Raw genomic sequence first — 27989 nt, forward strand, 5'->3', positions numbered from 1 at the left:
CATGGCAAGACAATTCAATACTGAATATTAAAGATGGCGGGGGGGGGGGGGGGGATTGTTGGTGAGGAGCCTTCCTGAGGTAATTTACTTTCAAAAGAAAAAAAGCACCAGGTAGTCTATAAATACAATTATGGTGGCAATTTAGCCCAACTGATGCTATAACTTACTGTGACGTGTATTTTTCATGATTATGGTGCATGTTTTGGTGTGGGTGTTAATGAGGGGTTATTTTCTATGGAGTTAGATCAAGGGGGGTTATGAAACCAAGCAGGAAAGATGAAACAACAGCCTAGATAAGGAGCTTCCTCACAAACACAATGCCCTGATTTATAGCGATGAAAATGTGACTTCTCAGCCCCAGCCCTGGTGACATAACTGTCTCTGAAGAGAGAAGCCAAAGGGAACGCTAAGCCATTAGAGGATGCTGGGGTCTAGAAAAGGCTGGGGATTGAGTGAGTGCCAGGGGGTGCCCCAGGATAGCAGCAGAAGCTGACAGTCTGGCAAGGCAACATACAGACAGGGAAAGGCTGATGTGATCAGGACAGCCTCTTTCTCCCAGCCAGAGATGGGGGGTTAGCTGGTCTGAGGGGCACTAACAAAAGCTGGCCAGGAAAGATGCAGATGTACCAGGCCCAGGCGTATAGTGCTTTTATTAGTTTTACCCTTTGCTCTACATGTTTTGTACCTTTAGCGGAAGGAGTAAGTAGTGCTTTGGTCTGAAGGCACTGTCTGAGTCATTTTAATCAACTCTCTGGTCACAGGTCCCCATAATGAAAGGGCTGACAGTTGTATTAAATGCAGTTGGGCCTGTTGTATTAATATAGTCGGGGAAACAGTGGGGCTGTAGCCCAGACTGCAGGTTTCCACCCAGGGTGAAGTGCAGGAAGCCAGGCCTGTCACGCAAGAGAGACTAAAAGGGATCTAAAATGCAGTTTGCCCTGTAATTAGCATAGAATCTCAGGGTTGGAAGGGACCTCAGGAGGTCATCTAGTCCAACCCCCTGCTCAAAGCAGGACCAATCCCCAATTTTTGCAGCAAATCCCTAAATGGCCCCCTCAAGGATTGAACTCACAACCTTGGGCTTAGCAGGTCAATGCTCAAACCTCTCCCACCAGCCAAGAGCCCCTCTCCCCCCCACAAGCCAGACTCCAGCCCCCCCTTCGTTACCCCCTCCCCCGCTAGCCAAGAGCCCCTCTCCCCCTACAAGCCAGACTCCAGCCCCCCCTTCATTACCCCCTCCCCACCAGCCAAGAGCCCCTCTCCCCCTAGCCAGACTCCAGCCCCCCCTTCATTACCCCCTCCCCACCAGCCAAGAGCCCCTCTCCCCCCAGCCAGAATCCAGCCCACCCCCGACCTCCTGAGGGGAGGGACAAACTAGGACAGCGGGTAGAGGGAATTATTCTAACCCCTCTCACAACCCCCTTCCCCACAATTGTGACACATTCCATGGTTAAATTAATGCCTCGGTGGACAAACAGAAGGCCTGACCTAAAATGTGTTTATTTAAACTACTGTACAATGGAAATCACACTCATTTTAAAGGCCAGTTCAGAGATAAGCAACACAAAGCTTGTACACAGGGATCTTCTTTGGAGTTTTCAGTGCTGAAGTTCTTTACCTCCTAATACAGTTTTGATGCACAACTGTGGTTATTTACTGAGTGCCGATAGTGTGCTTGGCAGAGTACAAACATGGAGGAAGACACGGTCCCTGCCCCAAGGAGCTTACAATCTAAAATTAGACATAGACAGTACTGTTAGAACATATAAAGCTAAGATATTGTCAGACAGAATTAAGGTGACCCACTTTAACAAAAGACCAGAATACCAATATATATATAATATAGGGCAGAGTGGTGTCTTGTATTTTGGGGATATACAGATGTCTATACATGTGTTGGTGCAAAACGCAATGGTGGGTTGTTTGGGGGGAAGAGGTGGTTTTATTTTCTCTGGTGCTGCACGGACTTGTGCTTCCTGAAGAGGAAAAAAGTAAATAAATAAATAAAAGTAGCACTGTCATAGAATTTCACATACAAAGCACTGTACAACATTAGGGCACATTAATCCCCAAGCAGTGAAGGAACCCAATGCTGGGATGAGGTATAGTAAAAGAAGGGAGGGCTGGCCCCTCATCCCTCACAAAGCCATGCTGAGACACTGGGTCTCCACCCTGGCATCCATGAATCTGCTGAGTTCTGTGGGTGGAAGCCCAGATACTGAAGTCACTGGGAATTCCATTAACTTCAAGGGGCTTTGGATCAGCTTCTGCCTATACTGCAAAGAAGGAGAGAACCTGTCCCACCAGCGACAATCTGCAAGAAACACTGAGTTTCCCATTCCCTAAACAAGTGTTTTCCCAGTTGGGAGCTGAGCTGGCCCTTAATAACCATTTCTTTTTAGAGAAGAAGGAAAAACAAAGAAAACCTGGGGAATTAAATACAAAAACATACTTTGATGTAACACTAAATTTACAATATTAAACACTCAGACATCTGGTCATGGAAGCATTCAGAGGCCCTTTCTCCTCTCACCTAGCAGGTGCTAAGTCAGGAGTAACCCTTCGAAGTCAATGGAGTTGCAGTGATGAAGAATGGAGAGAACTCATCCACATCAGACATATTGAGTATGATGATTTATTAGTTTGTACTGCTGTGTCTATATCTTAATACAGAATGGGCTCAGTCCTGGAGTTGCATATGCATTCAGAAATGCATGTACAACTCCAGTAGGAGATGCATGACTATTTCTGAGGGGAAAACTGAGCTCCATATCTGCAAGGTGGGTTTTTTCAGAGAATCTTAACCTTTACATTTCCAGACTTCAGGGTTTAAAATGGGAACTTATTCAATATTTATTTATTAATAATTAATTATTATTATCATTATTATTATCATGGACAATTTTACTTTTTATATAAAAAAGTGCTTTGAATAGAACTGATTATCATTTTTACAAACCATGTAAACATTCCAGTTGTGCAGGAAGGAACAAAAGTTCAATGTACTGGTGAATAGCACCCTAGTATGCAGCTACTGTAAAATAACTCTTTAGTTATAGTAGGTGACACAAGTCTATCAGATCACTATGATTTTGATCCATTCGCAAAATATCAAGGTGGGCAAAAAAAAATCTGGGAAGAATCAAATCAATCAAAAAAAAATTCTCCAGAGTACAGTATACAGAATTAGGTATTTAAAAAAAAAAAAGAAAAGAAAAAGATGTATGACTCTAGGGACTTGCTATAAAAATACACTTCAAATACATCCACTTGGCCAAAAAAGAGGGTGCGAGTCTCTCTGTCTTCTGCTTATTACTAGCCAAATCAGAGAAGTGATAATGGCAGTCCTCGGTGGAACTGATCATCTTGGCTTCCTAGTTAGGAGACTGGCCTCCTCTGATGACATCTATACATGGTTGAGGCCATAACGAGGGGTGAAAAGGATAAGTGTTGGTACCTGAAATACTGAGTATGGAAACCCCCAACACCCTTTCTATATTTTCTTTAGGGATAATGAGAGGGGTTATGTGTAAGGGCTGATGCTTGTATTCCTATCTTCCTCCGATTGCAAAAATAAATATAAAAAACAGCCAGCTGCTGAAGTTAAAGGGGCACTGTCCCCTTAAAATCTAGTCAAAAAGTAGTTAAAAAGTAGTTTCACACACTACACTTGCCTTTGAGGCTTCCTGGTGTTCTTTTGATTTTACAAGTCACTCTTCCTGTTTAAATATATATATTTGTCTGACTTTTGGTAGTCTAAAAGACTCACAAACAACAGGGAAAACTGACTGACTATACAGGGGTGGGAATAGTAATTAACTGTACACAAAGTGCTGTCAGGGAGAATCCGGATTTTGAAGTATATGATGCTTCCTTATGCTTGTTTAAAAACTAGAGCAAGCTGACTTCATAATTACCTGAAAAACCTTTTGAAGAAAAAAATGCCATAACAAAGTACTAAGATTCTTCCTCTTCCTCCTGTTCTTCTTCTTCTTCTTCCTCCTCCTTCTTTGTAGAACGGGGGTTCAAAAGTGATCACAGGAAAGTTGAAAGAAAAATGAGCAGTCTTGAAATACAGGTCCCTAAATTTGCAACTGTATCTAGATTATGTATCTAGCAGATGTCACATTCATTAGTGTATAAAACAAAATTAGCACAGATACATTTCATGATGGTTTTTTTTAAAAAAACATACACACAGTGCACTAGCCTTATGGTATTAACAGGCAAGCTTTGAGGTATAAAAATGCTTTTCACAAAGCAGTTGGGGGAACAGATACATCTAAGCTGTAAACAGATGCTAAAAGATTAGATTTTGAATATACATGTATGCAAATATGATAAGCATCTGACGTTTTGGATGAGATCTTACTCTATAGCAATGAGAAATTCAACATACATGCCCCATGAACTAGGCTACTGCAAAGCCTGAAGTCATTCAGAGTCAAATAATAAGCCTGTGTTTCCATTTCCAACATGTTCTTTGCTTTTTGAGATATAGAATGAATTTCAGAAGTGAAAAACAAAGCAAAAAAAAACCTTTCTGACTAAGGAACATCAGCCAGCCAAAGAAGCCATTATCTGAAAGTTGCCATTTCCATACCACAGAGAAAACAGCCTATGGGTATGTCTACACTGTAATAAAAGACCCCTGGCATGGGCACAGCTAGCATGGTTAGCTGACTTGAGCTTGCGGGACTTGGGCTGGAGGGCTATAAAATTGCAGTGTAGACATTCAGGCTCAAGCTGGAGAAGGTTGCCATTCAGGCTCAAGCTGGAGCCTGGGCTCCAAGACCACATGAGGAAGGAAGGCCTCTAAGCGTGGGGTCCAGCCCAACCCCAAATGTCTACACTGCAATTTTATAGTCCTATGAGCCCAAGTCAGATGGCCTGAAACTCAGTTCTGTGGATTTTTTAATGATAGTGTAGACATACCCTCTGTTTGCTCTGTCTTCCTCCGCATAGCAAGTGAAGCTTTTAGCAGGCAGTTCTACTCTGAAAGTGACTAAAATGGCATTGTAATGTTTTGCGTTTATTGTCCTTCAGTGATTTCTGGATCAAATATGCTCCCTTTGCAAGTAAAAAGTATTGCTAACTGCCACACCTACAAAGTCCACCTACATTGTGAAAAATTAAGGTGGGTTCTTTCAGGATTATGCATAACTAACAATTAAATACTGAGCAACTAGAATTCAGTTAGAAGTTCTGATGATGATATGTGAGGCAGAATATAACCCAGTTCTCTCTCCCAGAACTATATTGACTCTGCAGTGCTAACAGAAACAATAAAAAAAAAATCCTTCAGTCAGCAAAGTTAACGGTTGTAACTAAATACACACGTAGGTGTGGAGCTCTTGAGTACGAAGGTGCCAGTTTAACATAACTGCATTAAAGAACCATTCCTGCAGAATCACACTTTATAAAGCAAACTTTATAAAGCATTAAAATGAGCTTCCCCTTAGAGTAACTGAACTGGAAAATGCCCATCCAAATGGAATTTCATATGGCATCTTTGGAAGTATTTCCAGTCTATCCTTAAGAAGGATTTCTTTGGCCAGTGTTGTTGAGAACAATCCAAGAAGGCTCATAAAAAACTGACATCAATCCAGGTTTTGTGTATTGGATTTGAAATTCAAATCCATTAAATTTACAACATCAAGTGTAGAGATACATTTTTTAAAAAAAGCTCTGCATGACATCGCTGTGATGTATGAATGTTCAGTGAGATGCTGGAGCAGAACCTAGGGAGATGTCTGAAGAACATCAACACAGCAATAAATGGATGCAGATTCCTTCCACCTTTTACAAGGGAGTCTCACTTCTCTCAAGTTTAGAGTTGGAAACCAAAGTGAAAGGGTTTTTACTCTTCTGAGGCACTGGCTGATAGAAGGAGTGAATACAGAAAAGCTGGGGCATCCCTAGCTATGAGTAGCTTGTAGGTCTACGTGACACAATACTGACCATAGCCATGTATATATAATAAACCTATGACAGAACACAGTAATGTGGAGAGATTTAGAATGTATTAGCTATTTTCCAGTATGAATCAGCAATTAACTCCCAAGGGTAATTAACCTTACTGAGGATATTAGGGAAAGATTTAGGACATAAACTGCAACCCCGGGGGAATACTCATAGAGGTAAATTTAATCACCTGTGAAAAGGTTTGATGGATAGGGCTCTAAGAATCTTGGGCAGGAAAAAGTTGCCCTGTAGAGACAACAACACCTTAACTGGAAGGATGGTTTTTAGGGATTCAAGATATTTGTAAAGCATAATCAAGATAGTTTTAAATTAATGAGTTTCAAAGGAAATGAGTGTCTTGGGAACCCACAGCAAATTTTATTAAAGAGCCTTTGAACAAAAGGTTCTTTTCATTTAGTTTCTAATTATCAAGGTCAAAGGTCTGCTCCTCAACCAGTTAGATACGGGCACTGAACAATAATTGTCCCTAACCAGACTTTAATATCAGTATTTCAAGTTTGGAAGTGGGTAGATGTCAAAGAGATTTGTGAATTTGCTAACTTCTGTTGGAGTAGATGGGGATGAGTGGGCACTGCACGCATGCACACACCATAATTGAAAACATAGTGTCTGAACATTCTACTGCACCTCTGTCACTGGGTGTTCTTCCTCCTTTTCCTACACAAAAAGATACAGAAAAGATTTTTAAAAGGGCAGATCTAAGAAAAATGTCAAAGGCCATAGAGGGAAAACACAGGTGAGACTAAAACCAATTTAAATTAAAGCAATTATGTGGAATTATGAGCTATATTTTGAAGTATTGTTCCCTTGGGGCTCACTCCCAAAGAACACTTACACTATGGTTCTACTCGGAAAAGTGACTACAAAATTATAATAATAGAGTCTTATATCTTTTGTCACTTAATGACTTCCAGTCAATTCTGCTCAGTTTACAAGCAAAGCACTGCTGTTTTTAGTCCTAATTGTCCACCCTTCAAAATCAAAGTGGAATTTGTTATTGAGTCTGCCTAAAAACCCTAAAAATATACATTACAATTATTTGGATGTGAATGTGTGCATATTTAATTGTTTTTCCTAAAGTTAATTAAGTATTTTAGGGGGAAAGTGTCAGTGCAGACACCAGTGAGAGTTGGTGGCCGCACTTTAAGGCCACCAAAAATTTGTTGTGAGAACCCCTTGCCTTGGCTACTTGGGAGTGGAGCTTTTGAGGCCCAGTATCCTGGAGCAGCTCACAGCAGGGATTGGGTGGGAAGAGCTGTCAGGCCCTACATTTACCACCATTTGTTGCTAGTTCCTGATTCTGCTGTTGTAACTTTTGTTGTGGAGTGGCCTTCCAGAATCTGAGCTCTTCCATATAGGGTGACCAGACAGCAAGTGTGAAAAATCAGGACAGGGGGTGGGAGATAATAGGAGCCTATATAAGAAAAAGACCCCAAAATCGGGACTGTCCCTATAAAATCGGGACATCTGGTCACCCTACTGCCATACAACTCCTTAACTGAGACAGAGCCACAGCTTATTGTATCATCTGTCATATGTTTCTTGGCATAGATCAAGATATCTTTAACTAGCCAGGATTCCATTCGAATTTTTCTATGACATAATCACCAGCACAATTAAACAGGCTGGATTATACTCTACACCGAGCTTTCCTTTTTAAATTGTATGAAACAAAATAGTGAATAGAGCCAAAATGTCAGTACAAGGTTCAAAACTTTGTGTTAATTTAGACATGAAATATAAAACTATGGCACTGTAACTGTTTTATTTTGGTTTGAATGAGCAGAAGTTGGTCAACATGGTAAACTGAAACTCCAACTCGGACCTGACTAGAGTTCAGAAGATGCAACCATATGGTTGCAAATTACAGTGGGCACTGATGGAAAGGTCACCCTTTCAGAACATGAGACACACTGATGGCTTCTAAATTAACTGTAACCAATCAGGGGAAAACCTGGGCACGGACAGCTCAGTGAAAACCTCTGCTCAACGGCCAGATATGGTCAAAAAAGCAAACCAGAGGAGTTAGGCTGTAGAATAAATAGAGAATAAAACTGAAACTAGTGTAATGCCATTATATACATTGAAGCTACATGCTCACCTTAAAGACTGATGTCTACCTATCTTATGTATTTATATAGCCTCCATGACCATAGTAGCTGAGTATCTGACAATCTTTAACATATTTATCCACACATAATCCCTGTAAGGTAGGGAAGTGCTATTGTCCTCCCTTTACAGATAGGGAACCATACAGCGTCTAAGTGATTTGTTCAATTTCGTATAGGAAGTCCATGGCAGAGCAGGAAATTTAACCTAGATCTCCTGAATCCTGGGCTGGCACCCTAACTGCTACACCACCCTTCCTTTCTTCAGTTTTGGTTACCCTCCCTTACAAAGAATACAGCAGAAATAAAAATGGTGATCTTCTAGGAGCTAGCAGAAGTTCATGAGTCTAATGGGATCTGGAGTACTGTATGACAGTTTTGGGGGGAGATTTTTTCCTCTATTTTGTGCCACTTGAAGGAACATTTGAACATTGCTGGAGTCTGGTGGGTGAAATATGCTCTATGAGAGAACTCAGAAGAAAAATCAGGTTATGCCATAACCATAAAAAGATCACTTTAAACACATTATTCCCCCCCATACCCAGCTGTTATACTGGCCAAAAGACACTGTTTTCCACCGGGGACTCAAACCTATCTTGTAAGAAATGAAGACCAGAAAGTTGTTAGTTGTATAGAAATGGCATTGCATTATGTCATTACAAAGCCTCTCATACACAGCTGCTTGATACCTGTTAAGACTTCAACAACTAGTTCCAGCATTCTGTTCCCATTTGAAAACCATTAGACTAGAATGCCAGCCTGAACAGCAAGTAACTCAATACAGCCAAGGGGTGTTCTACAGCCTTATCCAGGGCTTCCCCCGAGGTCTGAGGAAAGAGGTATTAAATGGCCACCATGTGCAAGCTGAAAGTGAGCAAAGCTTGGAACATGAACAGATGCAACTGAAAGATGAAATTCAGCCCTGTGCCAAGAGCTGGCACAAGGACTAGGCACCACCTAAGTCCCAGTAAAGCCCTATTTTGAGGGTTAAAATGAAACTTTAATGGATGCCTAACCCTTATGCATGGAGGTGCATCTGATCCTTAATGATTTAAAATAAGTGAAGAGTGGGAAGAGGCTTTCAGAGAGGGGTACATCCTTTGGGAAAACCCTGCAACCAAAGGAAAAAAGCTTCTGTCTTCATTTTTAAGGTCTGTTGCTGGCAAAGAGGTGAAACGTCTGTGACTCCCATTCAAAGAAGACAGGCTCAGTTCAGCATAGTGTTTCTACTACCTTCTAAGCCACACAAGCTACAGAAGATTCTGGGTACAGACACAGCAGTAGGTCCACCTATTCAGAAGAAAGGTCAGACTGCAGCAGAAAGACATGCCCCAACCAAACAACTACAGTCATGCAGAGTAGTGGTGGGGTGGGGGTGGAAAGGCAGTCATGTGGAAAATCATCTCCCTCTCTCCATACACCAGGGTGAATAAAAATCAATGATATTTTTTAAAAAATCAGATTTTTTTTATTTAACTCAAATTTTTTGATAAAATGCTTTTTGAGGAAAAAACCTATCTAAAGATAGTTTTAATTAAGATACATTATAGCTCAAAGATATCTCATCATGGAATAGGGATTATAACTTCTAATTCTATAGTATGAGACAATATATTCATTTAATGTTTAAGAAAAGTTTTGAAAATGAGTTCCAATAATTCATGGATTAGGGAGCCAATTTTATGGGGTTCCAGGGCTTCTGTATAGATTATTTAGGTTAATCTTTCTATCTACTCAATGGGACTCAGTGCTCAGTCTAGAAGATACCATCAGAGATGCTTAGTTTTGCAGTTCTCAAACTGTGGATTTGTGTCTCCAGAGATAACATGCTTGTTAAGAGCAAAAATGTTTTTAAATAAATAAATCAATACTATATAGAGGTGAGAAATAACAGACCTCAACCCTGTTGTCCCTCTGCAAATTTGTGTACACAGAGTCAATCCCGTACCTCTCTCTAAAAGTGCAAAGTTTCAAAAAGTTCAATGAACAGAAGATTGTCTGGAGATAAATGTAAGAAGGGAGGGACAGGCAATAGGAACAAAAGTGAAACTGTTTGAGCAGCAGCATATTCCAGAAGTTTTGAGGTCTTTCTGAGTGTAGCCTTCATTGATTTGAGATCTACCATACCATTCTCTCACTAGAAGGGAAAACCTATAATGGCAGCAGGCCATAAAAGAGACCCAGTTTGGGAATAAGAACCATTCAAGAAATATGTTTGCTGATGATGTTTTAAAGAAAGTCACACCAGTGAACTGGTAGAAGTCACGTAAGCACTTGGATTCAGAGACTGTTGAAGTGATAATCTCACTTTTAACAGCAGTAGCTTCTTCTGCCTGTGTAGAAAGAATATTTTCTTCCTTTGGACTAATTCATTCAAAATTGAGAAATTGTTTGGGACCTGAAAAAGCAGGAAAGCTTGTTATTCTTTTCCAGATTATGAACAAACAGGAAAATGAAAGGGAAGACGACTGAGTTAGCTGCAGAAGCCAATATTTTAAGTTTCTCATGTTGACCTGGTTGACATAGTCTATTTAATTTCAGTTTTTTTCTAAAAAAAATATTTCATTTAACTATTTTAGTTTAAAACAATTTTAACAAAAAACAAACCTGATTTTAAAAAGCCTGAATGTTTAACTACATTAAAAAATTCAGATGCTTGTTTTGTTAAAATATTATATGTTTGCTGTTGAAGAAAAAAATCCAGAACAATAACGTTGTTTTAGCTAAATAAAACAATTTAAATGTCTGTCTGGTGATGTTCTCCTCCTAATACAGCATGGCAAGAAAATGCTCCAAATATTAATGATTAACCTGTTGAATTGGAGATAGTTCACCTCCCAATGACTTCATAAATATCTGCTTCAATTACCTTTGGTAAATGAAAAAAACCAAACAATCATTCATTTTCTGATATAGCTGTAAAAATAATCTGAAATGTTTTCAAAATAAATCACTTTAAAAATGTATATTGTGTACCTTCTTAAAATGAAACCTACATCTATCTCTGAGTTGTGAAGAATATGTATTAAGGTTATAACCAGTGATGGGCTGCCAAAATCTTAACAACGGGTTCCCTCCTCACCCCACGAGGGGGTCGTGGCCCACCCCCACCCCCCGGGACTCGTGCCCCATCCAACACCCCCACGTTCCTCGACGCCCGCCCCCCAGGATCCCTGCCCCAGCCACCCCCCTCCCCTGTCCTCTGACTGCCCCCAGAACCGGGCAGGAGGGTCTCGTGGGCCACCGTAGTGGGTGCCCACCCCTAAGAGCCAGAGGCACCTGCTGGGGAGCGAGGTGGGGAGTCCCGGCGGTGCTTACCTGGGGCAGCTCCCAGGAAGCATCCAGCAGGTCCCTCTGGCTCCTAGGGGCGGGGGAGCGTAGCTGGGGGGGGGGGGGCAGGGGGAGCAGCCGCTCCCCCCACTGATCACATCAAAAGTGGTGCCTTAGGCACCGACTCCGTGGGTGCTCCAGGGCTGGAGCACCCACAGGGAAAATTTGGTGGGTGCAGAGCACCACCAGCAGCTCCCTGCCCTGCACCCGGCCCCGGCTTACCTCCGCTCCGCCTCCACCTCCTCCCCTGAACGCCCCCCACCCCCCCAGCCTGGCTTCCCACGAATCAGCTGTTCGGCGGGAAGCCGGGGAGGGCTGAGAAGCAGGCCGCGGCTTCCCACTCAGGCCGAGGGTGGCGGAGGTGAGCTGGGGCAGGGAGCGGTTCCCCTGCGCACCCCCCTGGGTTACCTGCTGCGGCGCGGGCAGCCCTCCTCACAACCCCCTGCCCCAGCTCCCCTCCACCTCCCTGGGCCTGAGAGGGAAGCCACCGCCTGCTTCTCAGCCTGCCCCGGCTTCCCGTGCGAACAGCTGATTCTCAGGAAACCTGGGGGGGTGGAGAAGCAGAGCGGGGCGGCGCATTCAGGGGAGGAGGCAGAGCAGAGGTGAGGTGAGCTGGGGCCGGGGGTCGGGTGGGGAGCTGCCGGTGGGTGCTCTGCACCCACCAGATTTTCCCCGTGGGTTCTCCAGGGCTGGAGCATCCGTGGAGTCGGTGCCTAAGGCGCCACTTTTGGCCGGTTAAATTTAGAAGCCCTTTTAGAACCGGTTGTCCCTCACGGTTCTGAAAGGGCTTCTAAATTTAACAACCGGTTCTAGCGAACCAGTGCGAACTGGCTCCACCTCACCACTGGTTATAACAACCAACAAGAATGCAGTTTTATGTAGAAATCCATGATTAAATCGAGTCTTCCTGACTAGTGATTTAAATCATGATTTAAATCAATTTGATTTAAATTAAATCCACCCTGTCATACACATGGGCAGTCTGTGCCACGCACTCAGGGGAATTGGACCAGACCAGTAACTTAAAACACCTAAACAAGGAGGAAGAGGTTCCCCTCTTCCACAAACATACATAACCATCTCCACCATTCTGGATCTGCAGCATATTCACAGACAGCACTCCCACGGGCTGTTGCTGTACCAGACTCCTGAATAAACCACAAGGATAGCTGTATAGTTCCCAGCACATTTCTATCCACTGGCACCTTTCTGAAGTTAGCAAATTAGAGCAGGACCTGACTGGTATCTTTCACAAATAGTGGCAAAAATCCAGAGTGGCTGGTGACGGGACACTAGATAGGGAGGGTTCTGAATTACTACAGAGAATTCTTTCCTAGGTGTCTGGCTCATGGGTGTTGCCCACATGCATCTAACTGATCACCATATTTGGGGTCAGGAAGGAATTTTCCCTGGGTCAGATTGGCTTAGTCCCTGGGAGGGGTGGTTCATCTTCCTCTGGAGCACGGGGTATGGGTCACTTGCAGGTTTAAACTAGTGTAAATGGGGGGTTCTCTGTAACCTGAAGTCTTTAAACCATGATGCGAGTACTTCATAACTCAGCCAGAGGTTAGGGGTCTATTACAGGAGTGAGTGAGGTTCTGTGACCTGCAATGTGCAAGAGGTCAGACTTAATGATCATGATGGGCCCTTCTGACCTCAAAGCCTGTGAATCAATAAGGTTTGCACCAAGGCAGTGCAGACGCAGTGGTACTGGCAATGCTTGTGCAACATGAGGAGCACTTTTGTATGGGGAAAACAGGGTTTTACAAGCACCTCAGGTGCCTGAACCATTGATGGCAACAACTTTTCTCTCCGGTATAGACAGTGATTGAGCTTCTAGTTTCCGGATTATTCCTCATACTAGTTCTTAGTTCTAGGTGAGCTTAAAAAATGTGCATGTTTATAAGTGGTGGGGGGAAGCTGGTAACTAAAGGACAGCTATTGTTAGTCAAGACCTGCATTTACATATGTTTCCCATGCAGGTCCGGTGCAACCACTGGGCGAACTAGGCGGTCGCCTAGGGTGCCAAGTGGTTGGGGGCGGCGGTGGAGCGGAGGTAAGCTGGGGCAGGGGGGCGCGGAGAGGGCCGCCTGCAGCAAGGGGGGGACGGTGCACAGGGGAACCGCTCCCCGCCCCAGCTCACCTCTGCTCCACCTCCTCCCCTGAGCACCGCCCTGCTCTGCTTCTCTCCCTCCCAGGCTTGCGCACCAGACAGCTGATTGGCGCCGCAAGCCTGGGAGGCGGGAGGAGCGGCAGCGTGCTCGGGGAGGAGGCAGAGCAGTGGTGAGCTGGGGTGGGGAGCTGCCGTGGGTGGGGGGCGGCGCAAGGTGGAAGTTTCGCCCAGGGAGTGAAACCTCCTTGCACAGGCCCTGTTCCCATGATTTTTGTGAACTTGAAGAAGAATGCACACAAATGCCAGTTGTGGCCAATTTTAAGATCAAAGTATAGCCAGCTCCACCCTGAGAGTTATGCTGAGGAGTTTAAAGATTTATATGGAGACATCTGGATTTAATTAATTTAGCCCAGATGTGGATTAAACTTCCAGAGAAGAAAAGAGAAAATTACCTGTTGCTCTTCTGATGGCAGTTCAATAGAATTAGCGACTGCATTTACATTGTCTTCTGTGTGTGCCTCATTTTCTTCAGTTACTTCAGACTTTTCAGTCTCCTGACAACAAAGGAAAAGCACAGCAGAAAGAACATCAGAGGGGGAAGAAAGACAATAGATGTACAAAACTGACTGCTTATGTGCTCTCTCAGAAACTCACTGTTCAAAGCCAAATAACCATTATACAGTTGCCAACATTTATTCAGACATTGGGCTATCTGACTTATTTCTTTCCAGGGAAATGTACAAGCAGCTAGTACAGAGTTCATTTTTAGTGCTGATGCAAGTTTACGTGAACTGTTCAAGATCACACTCATCCATACAGAAACCGTGGTTGCATGAGTGTACTCACTCCCTTTAAGACAAAAGGAGCCTCTTTTTTAAGTATGTGAATAGGCCCTAAGGATTTATTTGTCTGTTCCTTTTTTAAAAAAACAACCTCATCTCTAGCTCTGCTGTTAGGCGAAAGGGCCACAATCCTGTGAATTCAATAGAACTATTCAAATTCTTAAAGTTAAGCATGTTGCTTAAAGGTTTTGTTGGACTGGAACTCAGGGGGAATAGAACATGCTGGATGATTAGAATGGGTGAAAATGGACTTCTGAGGGTGAACAAAATACTCAGTTATTACTTCCACAACTTTGTGCTCTTCACCCGAAATGTCACCGTTTGGAAGGTTTGATGTCTCTTCAGCAGTTTTCACCTCCTGAATCAGGGAAAATGAACAATATGTGAGAACCTGAATGAATCTACAGAACAAAGCTGGAGAAAGAGCAAGCAGGTGCTAAGAAAAAAAATGTTTAAAGATGTCTACCAGCATGACAAATTTTGGCAACTGACTCAGTACCTCTTTATACTGATAGTATTATTATTAAAAGGGCGTTCCAAGAGCCATTTGTTGGTTTAGTGTGCCCTTTACACTTCTGGCTTTTGGCCATGCAAACTAACAAAGGAATTCTAGAATGAAAATGCTAGCCATGCCCCATAAAGGCTCTTAACCTTAAAAAAAGAATTCTAGTATTATGAGAGGTTTTATAAATTTGTTGAAATTCTCTTGCAAAATATTGCATTTATCATTTTGCTTATGTGAATGACAGTTCTCTTTAGAGACACTTTTTTGTAGTGACTCATAAAATTTAAAGACATAGCTCTTATTGAGCATAATCTTTAAAAAAAAAACTGTTATGCCTTTAGATTTCTTATGCCCCTATCCTCACTGGCATTAATGACTTTTTATAAATATTTAAAACATACACAAGAAATGAGGATAAAATGTCCATAAAAATATACCACCATACAAACTATCCCAGGCTAACAGGACACTTACCCAAAATACAAGCTTAAAGGAATGGTTAGGAGAATTAGACTGTTAGTAATATTTTACCACCAAATATATACACACACCCAGCTTGACTGAGATGTGCATGTCTACTACCAAGGGCAGAATTTAGCTTTGTATGATGTGTGAAAGAAACTGACTCAAAAACATATGAATGATGAATATAGAGTCATACTGAAATAACACCATTTGGAACCTAGTCATGAAACTATCACTTCAAAGCACCCCAAATAGTTTTTATTAATTTAAAATTAAGCAACATTCCTGCAAACTGATGAGTCTTTTTCTTGTCAATAAAACACATCTATCAGTAGTTCATACAGCTACCTTAAGAGTGCACATTTTCTCTTTTTCAATTTCACATTCAGAGATGCTTTAAAAGGAGAATTCTCCATTTACTAAAGTATATATGGGACTAAACTTCAAAATCAGCATAGCAAATCCAAAAAGGATTTAGGGATGAGTAACACATACAGGTCCAGATTCTCATCTGCCATAAATCAGCATCGCTCCATTGAATTCCTAGAACAGCTGCAGAAAGGAATAGTGTAGCAGGGAGCTATCTGCTTTCTGGAGTTCTGGGAGATGTAAGCTATGCTCCATTTTTGCTAAATAACAGTAGACAAGGATAAACCCATTACTTCCCCACAACAAATAAACCACTGTCAGCATTCAAACCTGGCTAACTACCCTGAAGCCATGATGGTACAATACACTGCTTGCTAACTTAATTTAATTTAAGTCACAGTCTTCTCATGAACAGGATGCCTCTCCTGTAACATTTGAGAAAAAGATCAAGGGATAAGTCATGCTATACATCTGAACACACAGCCATGGTTTTAAATTAGTCTCAAAACAAACATCCCCAGAAACAATCTCTTGACTTCTTTGAAAAATGGGTTCCCTTTACAAAAACAGTAGCTTGGATATGCAAGAAATAGAAATATTTTCAAAACCAGAAGCATACTAGGGGATAAAGCTATAAAAAGCCGTCAGCTAATCTATACCAACTAGAGATTAATCTACCAATTAGGCATTACATTGTAAGTGTTTTTCTGATTGATGGTTCCTTTTTCTTTACTTTATCTCACCTAATTATTTCTTGACACCCCATCTAGGTTTGGGGGGCCAGAGGGAGGTTGGTTGTTTTTAAGCTTGCTCAGTACCGCAAGATTATCTTTCCATGCACATTAACAAAGACTGATAAAGAATGTTGAAAACAGAAATGCCACTCCCACCTTCTCCAAATTCAGCCAGACTTCTAACATAGCCATTCAGTCTCACATTACGTACAAGTATGAAAGAGGTAGGGGCACCAGGAAGATATCTCTCCAGCCTTACCTCATCACCCTGGTGATACCTAGAGACTAAGGTATGTGAGCCTAAATCACTAGAGTTACAACCTTTATGGGGCATGACTCAGATTCATATGCCTAAACCCCTCCATCTACACTGGGGGTCTGATCCAAAGCCTGTTGAAGTTAGTGGAAAATCTACCACTGACATGTATGACCTTTGGATCAGGCCCTAAAAGTATAGCCATCCCCTGCATTCAGATCTGAAACGATACGTTCTTTTTCGTTTGGAAGTTAGGATTAAAATAGACCGGGTTTAAGATCAGGTGGTCCTTCAGCACACATAAATAGATTAAAGAGCTTATAAACACAAAACTTCTTCTCTCCAGAGGAGTATAAAACTGTATTACTCATCCATGTTAAATGATACCATAGGAGATGTAATAACGGTTTTGGAAGGCTAGAGATGTAGCGGCAGATTGAATTAGTCCTGGTATAAATCAATAAGTAATTTGGCTCTTTGCAATGTCCTGTAAATTGAGGGCTAACAACCCCATTGGAAATGATAATATACTCAGCACTTAGAAAAAAACATCAGGTGCTTTGCCCTGACCCTGCAAAGACTTATGCAAATACTTAATGGTAAGCACAAGTGTGATCTCTAGTTGAGTTCAGCCGAGCTCCTTGTGTACTTAAAGGTAAGCACACATTTAAGTGTTTTGCTGGATAAGGGCCTACAAGTGCTGTAAAAACATGTATCAATATTATTATTAATTCTTTGTATTGTAGTAGTACCTGGGGACCCCAATCATGGAGCAGGGTCCCTTTGTGCTAGGCGCTGTACAAATTCAGAACAAAAAGATGGTCTCTGCCGCAAGAAGCTTACAATCTAAGTGTAAATGAGAGAAACTGGTGGATACCACAGATAGGCAGGGCTCGTCAGACAATACCAGTCAGCATGAAAAGCATCATAGCATACCAGCTTCATGCTAATTGTCCTAAAGCCTCAGTGAGGAGAGATACTGTGAGGGAGAAGCACACTAACTGACTTGTTGGCTTTATAAATTTTCATGTTATGGTTTTAAAAAATTACCTCTGTGTACTAGTAAGTTCCTAAGACAAGAAGAGATTTACTGGGAAATATTGTTTAAAGAATTGCCATTACCACCACTACCCTTCTAAATTCACCATGCGTCTCCAAATTCATGCCACTGGCCATCGCTTTCACATTTCTCCCATTACACTTCACACGAGGGCTGAATTGACAGTCAGGTGAAAGAAAAGCAGCAGCAGCACAAGGAGGTCATTTATATGACAAGCTATAACCACTCTGGCCTCCAATGAAGATGCTGAGAAATACTCTGCAATAAATGCTAAAAATAGGTGTTTGTCCTGATCTGTAGATCTCTCTCAAATTCAGCTGCAGATTTTAGATGGTGCTAGCTGTAAAGATAGTTCCATGTTTTAATTTTTTTTTTAAATGCTGTAAGGCATTCAGCTCCAGATCTGAAAGGCTAGCACCTTGGTACAGCAGTTAAAGCAGTAGAAACCATTCTTTGCTTGTTACTAATAGCACCAAAAGGTTGTTTTTCCGGCAATAGGTCCTAAGCATATTGTTTTCAACATTTGTGGCGTTGCCACTGACTGGACATTTTAATAGCCTCAGGTGTAAGCTAGGAATAGGTGAACTCTTTAAGGGGAAAAATAAAGTACTTTGCTCCACAGGAAAAAAAAAACACCTAGCTGAGCAATGCATGAAGGAATGGATGGTGTATGAAGTGAGAAAACAGGAGAAATACAATTTTCTTAATCCTATTGATTCACCACATTTTGATGATGATGATGATGATGATATGTAGCACATGTAGCTTCTTTAACACCCGAAACGCTCTATGGACATTCACTAAATTATTTCTCACAAGACTCCTCTGAGATAGACATATAAGTGTTGATATTCCTGGGATAGAAGTGGGAAACTGAAGCAGAAAGTTTAAAGGATTTTCCCAAGGTCACCCAGGGAATCACCAGCAAAGACACAATTAATAGTAGTAATGCCTTTGTTTTATGTATGTAAATAATGTAACTTTTCGTTTGTAGCTCTCAAAGCTCTTTACAAAGGAGGTAAGTATCATTATCTCCATATTTACAGACAGGGAAAGAGGTGCAAAAATGCGACGTGAGTCACCAAGCAGAACAAGGACTAGAATCCAGGTCACTTGAGTTCTACTCCAGTGTTTTGTCCACTAGGTCATGTTAAAACAAAGGAGTGTATTGCTACCAATCTTGTGCTCAGACTATGTCTCACCCGCCCACTTGACTCATTATATCCACGTCTGCCATGAGAATGATGGCAATATTTAGATCTGATCACATTTGAGTATGATCAAAGATAGAGTTATAAGCCCCCTACATGAACATGACATGTTAGGGACAAGTCAGCACAGCTTCTGTAAAGGAAAATAATAGCATGCCTCTCTATTATGCTAGAATGCATGTCAACAAAATATAGTGGATAGAGGAGAACGGGTAGAGATAGCCTATATGGACTTTCCAAAAGCCTTTGATAAAGTCCCTCACAAGAGGCTATTAGCAAATGACAGAATTATGATGTGAAAGATAAAGCATTGCCATGTTTTAGAAACATGAGAGAGAAAAAAAGAAGAGGAATAAATGGTCACTTTGCATAACAGAGCAAAGGTTAACAGTAGAGGAGACTCTGGGACCTGTATTAAGACCAGTACTCTAAGACCTAGGAAAGGGGTGAACAGTGAAGTGGGGAAATTTACAGTGGATACAACATTATTTAAGTTAGACAAAACTGGTGAAGATTGTGAAAAAATTTACAGGGACCCCACAGGAGAAAGGAGGCAAACGATTCATAAAAAACAGTGATGTATATGAATACTGGGAACATCCACAATTACATTGGTTAGGATTAAAAAAATAGAAGAATATAAACCTTCATGCTTCAGGTCAAAAGATGACCACTAACTGATGAGATTAGGAATAAATTTTCTCTGTGTACAGGTTAATTTCACAACTGTCGGTTGCAAAGTTTCTTGCAGCTTTCTCTGAAGCATAAGATGTCAGAGATGGGATATTGGACTAGATAACCACTGTTCTGGTCAAATTTGGAAATTCCCTTGTTATCTCTATCCCTTCTATAGGTGGAGTCGGTCTATTATAACAAGCATTAATTATGAATCAGTGTTGTGCACAAGTGCCACTTCATCAACACAATCTGCACATTAGTGAGGAGGATGGAATGCCCCCTCCAGCACCATGGAACAGATGTAATTCAACAGGCAAGAGGTGATCAGCTATGAAACCGTGTGCAGGGGAAATCAGCACATCCAGCACAACAGAGCTGGAATCTGAGCTTTATGTGGGACAGTGCAGAAGGGTGGCTTGTGGCACACCATGGGACTAGTTAAACAGCCCATGGTTGTAAGGACCCAATATCGACAACTCCCGCCGTCAGATTAAACAGAGTCACAGTCTCCCATTTCCTGATAGGGGATATCCACCCAGATAGGGGAATGGATTCTGTATCCGAGCCCTGCATAGTTCTCCCATACAAAGCCTGTTCACTCAGGGCTCTGTGCAATGGGGTTTGTATGGATTTCACCCATAATTTAATTAGGGATTGCCGTATGGTTTCAAAGTTGAATATGGCAAAATATATGTGCTTTTTTAAAAGTAGCAGAAGAGGTTGTAACAAATTCCTGGTGAAAGAAGACTTTCTATTGGAAAGCCTTCATTGTTGATTTTTTTTCTTAAAAGACTTTGCTGCAGTCCTGTGCCAGCAAACTAACTTCTTATTTCAGAGTAACAGCCATGTTAGTCTGTATTCGCAAAAAGAAAAGGAGTACTTGTGGCACCTTAGAGACTAACCAATTTATTTGAGCATGAACTTTCGTGAGCTACAGCTCACTTCATCGGATGCATACTGTGGAAACTGCAGAAGACATTATATACACAGAGACCATGAAACAATACCTCCTCCCACCCCACTCTCCTGCTGGTAATAGCTTATATAAAGTGATCACTCTCCTTACAATGTGTATGATAATCAAGTTGGGCCATTGAGTGGTCAGTTTGGATGAGCTATTACCAGCAGGAGAGTGAGTTTGTGTGGGGGGGAGGGGGGGGGAGAAGACCTGGATTTGTGCTGGAAATGGCCCACCTTGATTATCGTGCACATTGTGGGGAGAGTGGTCGCTTTGGATGGGCTGTTACCAGCAGGAGAGTGAATTTGTGTGTGGGGGGGGGGGGGTGAGAAAACCTGGATTTGTGCTGGAAATGGCCCACCTTGATTATCATGCACATTGTAGGGAGCATGGTCACTTTGGATAAGCTATTACCAGCAGGAGAGTGAGTTTGTGTGTGTGGTTTTTGGAAAGGGGGGGGGGGGGGAGAAAACCTGGATTTGTGCTGGAAATGGCCCAACTTGATTATCATACACATTGAAGGAGAGTGATCACTTTAGATAAGCTATTACCAGCAGGAGAGTGGGGTGGGAGGAGGTATTTTTTCATGCTTTGTGTGTATATAAAAAGATCTTCTACACTTTCCACAGTATGCATCCGATGAAGTGAGCTGTAGCTCACAAAAGCTTATGCTCAAATAAATTGGTTAGTCTCTAAGGTGCCACAAGTACTCCTTTTCTTTTAACTTCTTATTGCAGCACTTGTCACTGTCCATTATTTTACATGCTGAATCAGGGCCTACACCTCCATCTTTTACTAAATTAAAATGAATGGGCCTCAGCAAAGAACAGAAATTCATACCTTTGAACCCGGAGGAGGTGCCAGACCCAGGAATGAATAAATAATGTTTTCTTCCTTGGCAGAGAAGAAGGATTCAAAGTCCTAGAAAAGGAATTAAACAAAGAACAAGAAATTGGTAAGAAGCATACGCAAAAGAGAACAGAACCTACAAATCCTTCCATACATTGCCCCAAATCACTACTCTCATGACTAAGGATTTTCAGAATCTGAGACATAGAAAGAAGCATATTTAGAGCAATGTGTTTAATGCCACTTGGCAAAACGAATACACTTCTGCATCTTTGTAAGGACTAGGCAGAATCTGGCCTTAAGTTAGGTACAACAGAGCAATGGATGAGAAACAAAGTAAGGGGGAAGGAAGGACAAGGGTTACAACAGTGATGGATCATAAGATGTGCTTGATATTAAATACACACACCCTGTTAGTTCCTCTTTGGATAAAGTTGTTAGACTGTAAGTGTCCCAATAATTTACATGTACGTACATGGTATCTCCAGTGGATAACCAGACCTAGGATCACACCAAAACCAAACCACTGGCATCATTTAAAAACAGCACCCAAGACAGATAGTAAGAAACACAGCAATTTCAATGTGTTCCTGGTATCTAATAATACTCTATACGTAAGTAACCTTATAAGTGGATACTCTACCATACCCATGGTAGAGTTACCTCTACATTTTGGTAAATTAAGGACAACTGTATGAAAAATGTAGTCAAACTTATTTTTAAACAAACAATACCCCATAAGGTTTTATCTGTGATATAAACTCATACATTTTTATCACACTATATACAATCCTTTGCATAATTACTGCTGAAACACAAGACAAAAATGCATCATATATTATTGAGTATCAGCTATGCCAGACATTAGGTACAAAAATAAGGGATTTACCTCAAAATATGGGACACTCCTTAAAAATAAGGAGCAAGTGATCAATCTACTCTAGAGATCCAGATCACATAATGAACAGGATGTTTTTTTTTCAATTTCTTCCTTAGAAGTTTTCTTTGTCACAGAATCATAGAATCTCAGGGTTGGAAGGGACCTCAGGAGGTTGTCTAGTCCAACCCCCTGCTCAAAGCAGGGCCAATCTCCAATTTTTTCCCCAGATCCCTAAATGGCCCCCTCAAGGATTGAACTCACAATGCTGGGTTTAACAGGCCAACGCTCAAATCACTGAACTATCCCTTCCCCTCCCCCCCCCCCCCGCCACAGGTAAAAGCAAATGCAGGAAAACAACACAAAGTGCTCAGTGTATTTAGCCCTGGTCTACACTAGGACTTTCGGTCGAATTTAGCAGCGTTAAATCGATGTAAACCTGCACCTGTCCACACGATGAAGCCCTTTATTTTGACTTAAAGGGCTCTTAAAATCGATTTCCTTACTCCACCCCGACAAGTGGATTAGCGCTTAAATTGGCCTTGCCGGGTAGAATTTGGGGTACTGTGGACACAATTCGACGGTATTGGCCTCCGGGAGCTATCCCAGAGTGCTCCGTTGTGACTGCTCTGGACAGCACTCTCAACTCAGATGCACGATTGTTTGCCGTTGCTGTGATGCAAGGAGGGGCGACTGATGACACGGCTTACAGGGTTGGCTTAACAGGAAGCTAAAATCTACAAAGGGGGTGGGGCTTTACATCAAGGAGTATTTCAGGCAGGACTTCACGGAGGGTTCCAATAAGAAATGGTGCACCTAAGTTATTGTTCTTATTGGAACAAGGAGATTAGTCTGGCCTCTGATTGATACATGGCTAGATTTACCTCGCTGCACCTTCTCTGTGAGTGACTGCAGTGTGACCTAGAGGAATGAGTCCCCTAGAAGGGGGGCGGGGGGAGGTTTGCAAATGAGTACAAAACAAATCTGGTCTATTTCTTGTTTTGATACACTCCATCTATCTTTTACATCTTTGGCTGGCAGCAGACGGTGCAGAAGGACTGCATGCCATCCACATCTCATGGCTGCTCGGCAGAAGATGGTACAATAGGACTGCTAGCCATCCTCATTTCTTGCCTGCCCGGCAGAAGATAATGCAATAGGACTGCTAGCAATCCGTATCACCTGCCTGCTCACCATAAGATGGTTCAATAGGACTGACTGCAGGACTAAAGAGAATGACTTGATCAAGTCACTCCAAATTTAGTTCCTGCGCCCATGTCTGCCCAGGCGCTCCTGATCGACCTCACACAGGCAACCAGGAGCACCTCGGACATGACGATGATGGCTACCAGTCCTATTCCACCGTCTGCTGCCACAAGGCAGTTGGTTGCTGCTGCTGTGTAGCAATGCAGTACCGCGTCTGCCAGCACCCAGGAGACATACGGTGACGGTTACCTGAACGGGCTCCATGCTTGCCGTGGTATGGCATCTGCACAGGTAACTCAGAAAAAAAGACGCGAAACGATTGTCTGCCCTTGCTTTCACGGAGGGAGGGAGGGAACAGGGGCCTGACGCTATATACCCAGAACCACCCGCGACAATGTTTTAGCCCCATCAGGCATTGGGATCTCAACCCAGAATTCCAATGGGCAGCGGAGACTGCGGGAACTGTGGGATAGCTACCCACAGTGCAACGCTCCGGAAGTTGACTCTAGCCTCGGTACTGTGGAAGCACTCCGCCGAGTTAATGCACTTAATGCACTTAGAGCATTTTCTGTGGGGACACACACACTCGAATATATAAAACCGATTTCTAAAAAAACGACTTCTATAAATTCGACCTAATTTCGTAGTGTAGACATACCCTTAGAAAGTGATGAAGACCTCTGTGTAGACACCAACAGAAGAAGCAGCTTAAGTAAGAGATTAAGTAAAGAATATAATTGTCAACGTAGATGGTTTATAATGAATACTAAAAACTAATTTCAAGACTCATTTGACTTAGCTTTTAAAAATGGTTATCGTAACTGCCTTTTTTAAAAAAATAACACTGCACAGCACTGAGATGCTTTCACAAAGGATGTTGTATAAATATAAATTTGTAGTAACATGCAAATTCTTTTTTCCCAATATAGCTTCACACACAGAGTCAAATACTGCACATTTATAATTTACAGGTGCTGCAGCTGGTCTGCCTAGCTTTATAAGGCAGTTGCTATTTAATGGTATACAGTCACTATGTAACTTATCTTTATGGAATCTCAAAAATCTTTATCGTGACACAAGTTGGGCAAAAGGTACAGACTCAGACTCATAGACTTTAAGGTCAGAAGGGACCATTATGATCGTCTAGTCTGATCTCTTGCACAACGCAGGCCACAGAATCTCACCCACCGACTCCTGTAACAAACCCCTGACCTATGTCTGAACTACTGAAGTCCTCAACTTGTGGTTTAAAGACTTCAAGGTGCAGAGAATCCTCCAGCAAGTGACCCGTGCCCCACGCTGTAGAGGAAGGCAAAAAAAAACCCAGGGCCTCTGCCAATCTGCCCTGGAGGAAAATTCCTTCCTAACCCCAAATATGGTGATCAGCTAAACCCTGAGTATGTGGGCAAGACTGATGAGCCAGACACCCAGGAAAGAATTCTCTGTAGTAACTCAGATACCACCGTATCTAGCATCCCATCACAGGCCATTGGGCATATTTACCGCTAATAGTCAAAGATCAGTTAATTGCCAAAATTAGGCTATCCCATCATACCATCCCCTCCATAAATTTTTCACACTTAGTCTTGAAGCCAGATATATCTTTTGCCTCCACTGCTCCCTTTGGAAGACTATTCCAGAACTTCACTCCTCTGATGGTTAGAAACCTTCGTCTAATTTCAAGTCTAAACTTCCTGATGGCCAGTTTATATCCATTTGTTCTTGTGTCCACATTGGTACTGAGCTTAAATAATTCCTCTCCCTCCCTGGTATTTATCCCTTTGATATATTTATGAAGAACAATCATATCTCCCCTCAGCCTTCTTTTGGTTCGGCTAACAAGCCAAGCTCTTTGAGTCTCTTTTCATAAGACAGGTTTTCCATTCCTCAGATCATCCTAGTAGCCCTTCTCTGTACCTTCTCTTAAACATGGGAGACCAGAACTGCACACAATATTCCAGATGAGGTCTCACCAGTGCCTTGTATAACGGTACTAACACCTCCTTATCTCTACTGGAAATACCTCGCCTGATGCATCCCAAGACCGCATTAGCTTTTTTCACAGCCATATCACATTGGCGGCTCATAGTCATCCTGTGATCAACCAATACTCCGAGGTCCTTCTCCTCCTCTGTTACTTCCAAGTGATGTGTCCCCAGTTTATAACAAAAATTCTTGTTATTAATCCCTAAATGCATGACCTTGCACTTTTCACTATTAAATTTCATCCTATTACTATTACTCCAGTTTACAAGGTCATTCAGATCTTCCTGTATGATATCCCAGTCCTGCTCTGTATTGGCAATACCTCCCAGCTTCGTGTCATCCACAAACTTTGTTAGCACATTCCCCCTTTTTGTGCCAAGGTCAGTAATAAAAAGATTAAATAAGACTGGTCCCAAAACTGATCCCTGAGGAACTCTACTAGTAACCTCCTTCCAGCCTGACAGTTCACCTTTCAGTATGACCCATTGTAGCCTCCGCTTTAACCAGTTCCTTATCCATCTTTCAATTTTCATATTGATCTCCATCTTTGCCAATTTAGCTAATAATTCCCCATGTGGAACCGTATCAAATGCCTTACTGAAATCAAGGTAAATTAGATACCCTGCATTTGCCTATGTTAAGATAAATAGGGTCTGTTATCTGTCCCCCTGCCCTTAATATTTATATAAGAAAAGTAAGCACTTCATGATTTGAATTTACATTCAAGCTCAAAATGGCAAACTAACTGTACCAGGTACCTCCTTTGACCCTTACTCATAAAAAACAGTTACTAACCTTCCATAACTGTTGTTCTTCAAGATGTGTTGCTTATGTCTATTCCATGTTAGGTGTGTGTGCTTGCCACATGCACCAGTGCCGTAAGTTTTTCCCTCAGTGGTATCCATAGGGGACTGGCTCTGGCATCCTCTGGAGTGGCGTGCATATACACCAGTATAAGGGGCACCGCCGGCCCCACCCTCCCTCAGTTCCTTCTTGCCGGAACTCTGACAGAGGGGAAGGAAGGCGAGTCATGGAATGGACATGAGCAAAACATCTCTAAGAACAACAGTTACAGAAGGTTAGTAAACATTTTTTCTTCTTCGAGTGCTTGCTTATGTCTATTCCATGTTAGGTGACTCCCAAGCAGTATCTCCAGAGGCGGGTAGGAGTTCATGAACGTGTCGATCGCAACACAGCTTTGCCAAAGCCAGAGTCATCTCTGGCCTGCTGGGTGAAGGTGTAGTGGGTCGTGAAGGTGTGCACCGACGACCACATTGTGGTCCTGCAGATAGCCTGGATAGGGATTTGTGCCAGGAAGGCTGCTGATGACGCCTGAGCTCTAGCTGAATGGGCCATCACTATCGGTAGAGGTACAACCTGTGCCAACTCATAGCAAGTACGGATGCAGGTAGTAATCCAAGATGAAAGCCTCTGTAAAGACACTGGGAGGCCTTTCATCCTGTCAGCCACTGTGACAAAGAGTTGAGTCGATCTGCAAAAGGGCTTGGTGTGCTCTAAGTAGAGAGCCAGAGCCCGTCTGACATCCAGGGTGTGCAAACCCCTCTCCTCGTTGGACGTGTGAGGCTTTGGTCAGAACGCTGGTACGAAAATGTCCTGGTTAACATGAAAGGGCAACACCACCGTTGGCAGGAAAGCTGGATGGGGATGCAACTGATCCTTGTCCTTGTAGAACACCGTGTATGGAGGCTCCGACATAAGGGCTTTAATCTCTGAGATTCACCTCACTGAAGTGATAGCCACAAGGAAAGCAACCTTTCACGACAGATGCGAAAGAGAACAGGTAGCCAGAGGGAGAGGCTCAAAGGGAGGGCCAGTGACCCTAGGGAGGATTAGGTTAAGGTCCCATTGGGGCACTGGTTCCTGGACCAGTGGAAAAAGCCTTTTGAAGCCCTTAAGAATCCTGATCGTCATTTCATGTGCGAATACTGATCTGCCCTGGACACAGGGATGGAAGGCCTTGATTGAGGAGAAGGCTAGGCCCTGATGTTTCAAGTGAAGCTGGTAGTCCAGAATGGACTGCAGAGAAGACTGAATATGGGAGATCCTCCACTCCAATGCCCAGCAGGAGAAGCACTTCCCTTTTAATTCATGTCTCACAACATTTGTACAAGTAACATTTAATGTTCCTAGACAGTGAAGTTCTCTTGGATACTTGAGGAGATGCCTTTTCATGAAGTTTTGTGTCGGAACCATCTATCTGTCTCAGGTTCTGAACACCTTTTCCTCCTGTTTATGAATGCTTGTCAACAAGTCAGGGAGCAGAAAGGATAACAGCTGGGCCCAGATCTTCAAAGGTATTTAGGAACCCAACGCCCAGGCATTTCAATGGGAATTAGGTGCTTAAATACCTTTGAGGATCTGGGCCCATGTAACTAAATCATGGGCCCATGTCAGACCAGTCATGACATGAATGAGGAATAGGTTTCATGACTATTT

At 42.5% G+C, this 27989-nt stretch overlaps 1 protein-coding gene across 3 annotated transcripts in view; it reads right to left on the minus strand.

Annotated features, from left to right (window-relative positions):
* Positions 1-1507: 1507 nt before the first annotated feature.
* The window catches only part of SH3BGR (SH3 domain binding glutamate rich protein), a 93407-nt gene continuing 66925 nt past the window's right edge, over positions 1508-27989 (minus strand). For 2 of the 3 annotated variants that reach the window (XM_073360578.1, XM_073360560.1), the window contains 6 exons: positions 21455-21535; positions 14662-14736; positions 13989-14090; positions 6613-6642; positions 3918-4008; positions 1508-1976 (listed from right to left, as the gene is read on the minus strand). In XM_073360578.1, the coding sequence (XP_073216679.1) occupies positions 3958-4008; positions 6613-6642; positions 13989-14090; positions 14662-14736; positions 21455-21535 (339 nt within the window). In that variant the 3' untranslated portion in view covers positions 1508-1976; positions 3918-3957. The remainder of the gene's footprint in view (positions 1977-3917; positions 4009-6612; positions 6643-13988; positions 14091-14661; positions 14737-21454; positions 21536-27989) is intronic. The other variant, XM_073360569.1, reaches the window with a different exon arrangement.

The sequence above is a fragment of the Lepidochelys kempii genome, chromosome 1, assembly GCF_965140265.1.
Source record: "Lepidochelys kempii isolate rLepKem1 chromosome 1, rLepKem1.hap2, whole genome shotgun sequence".
NCBI lineage: Eukaryota > Metazoa > Chordata > Testudines > Cheloniidae > Lepidochelys > Lepidochelys kempii.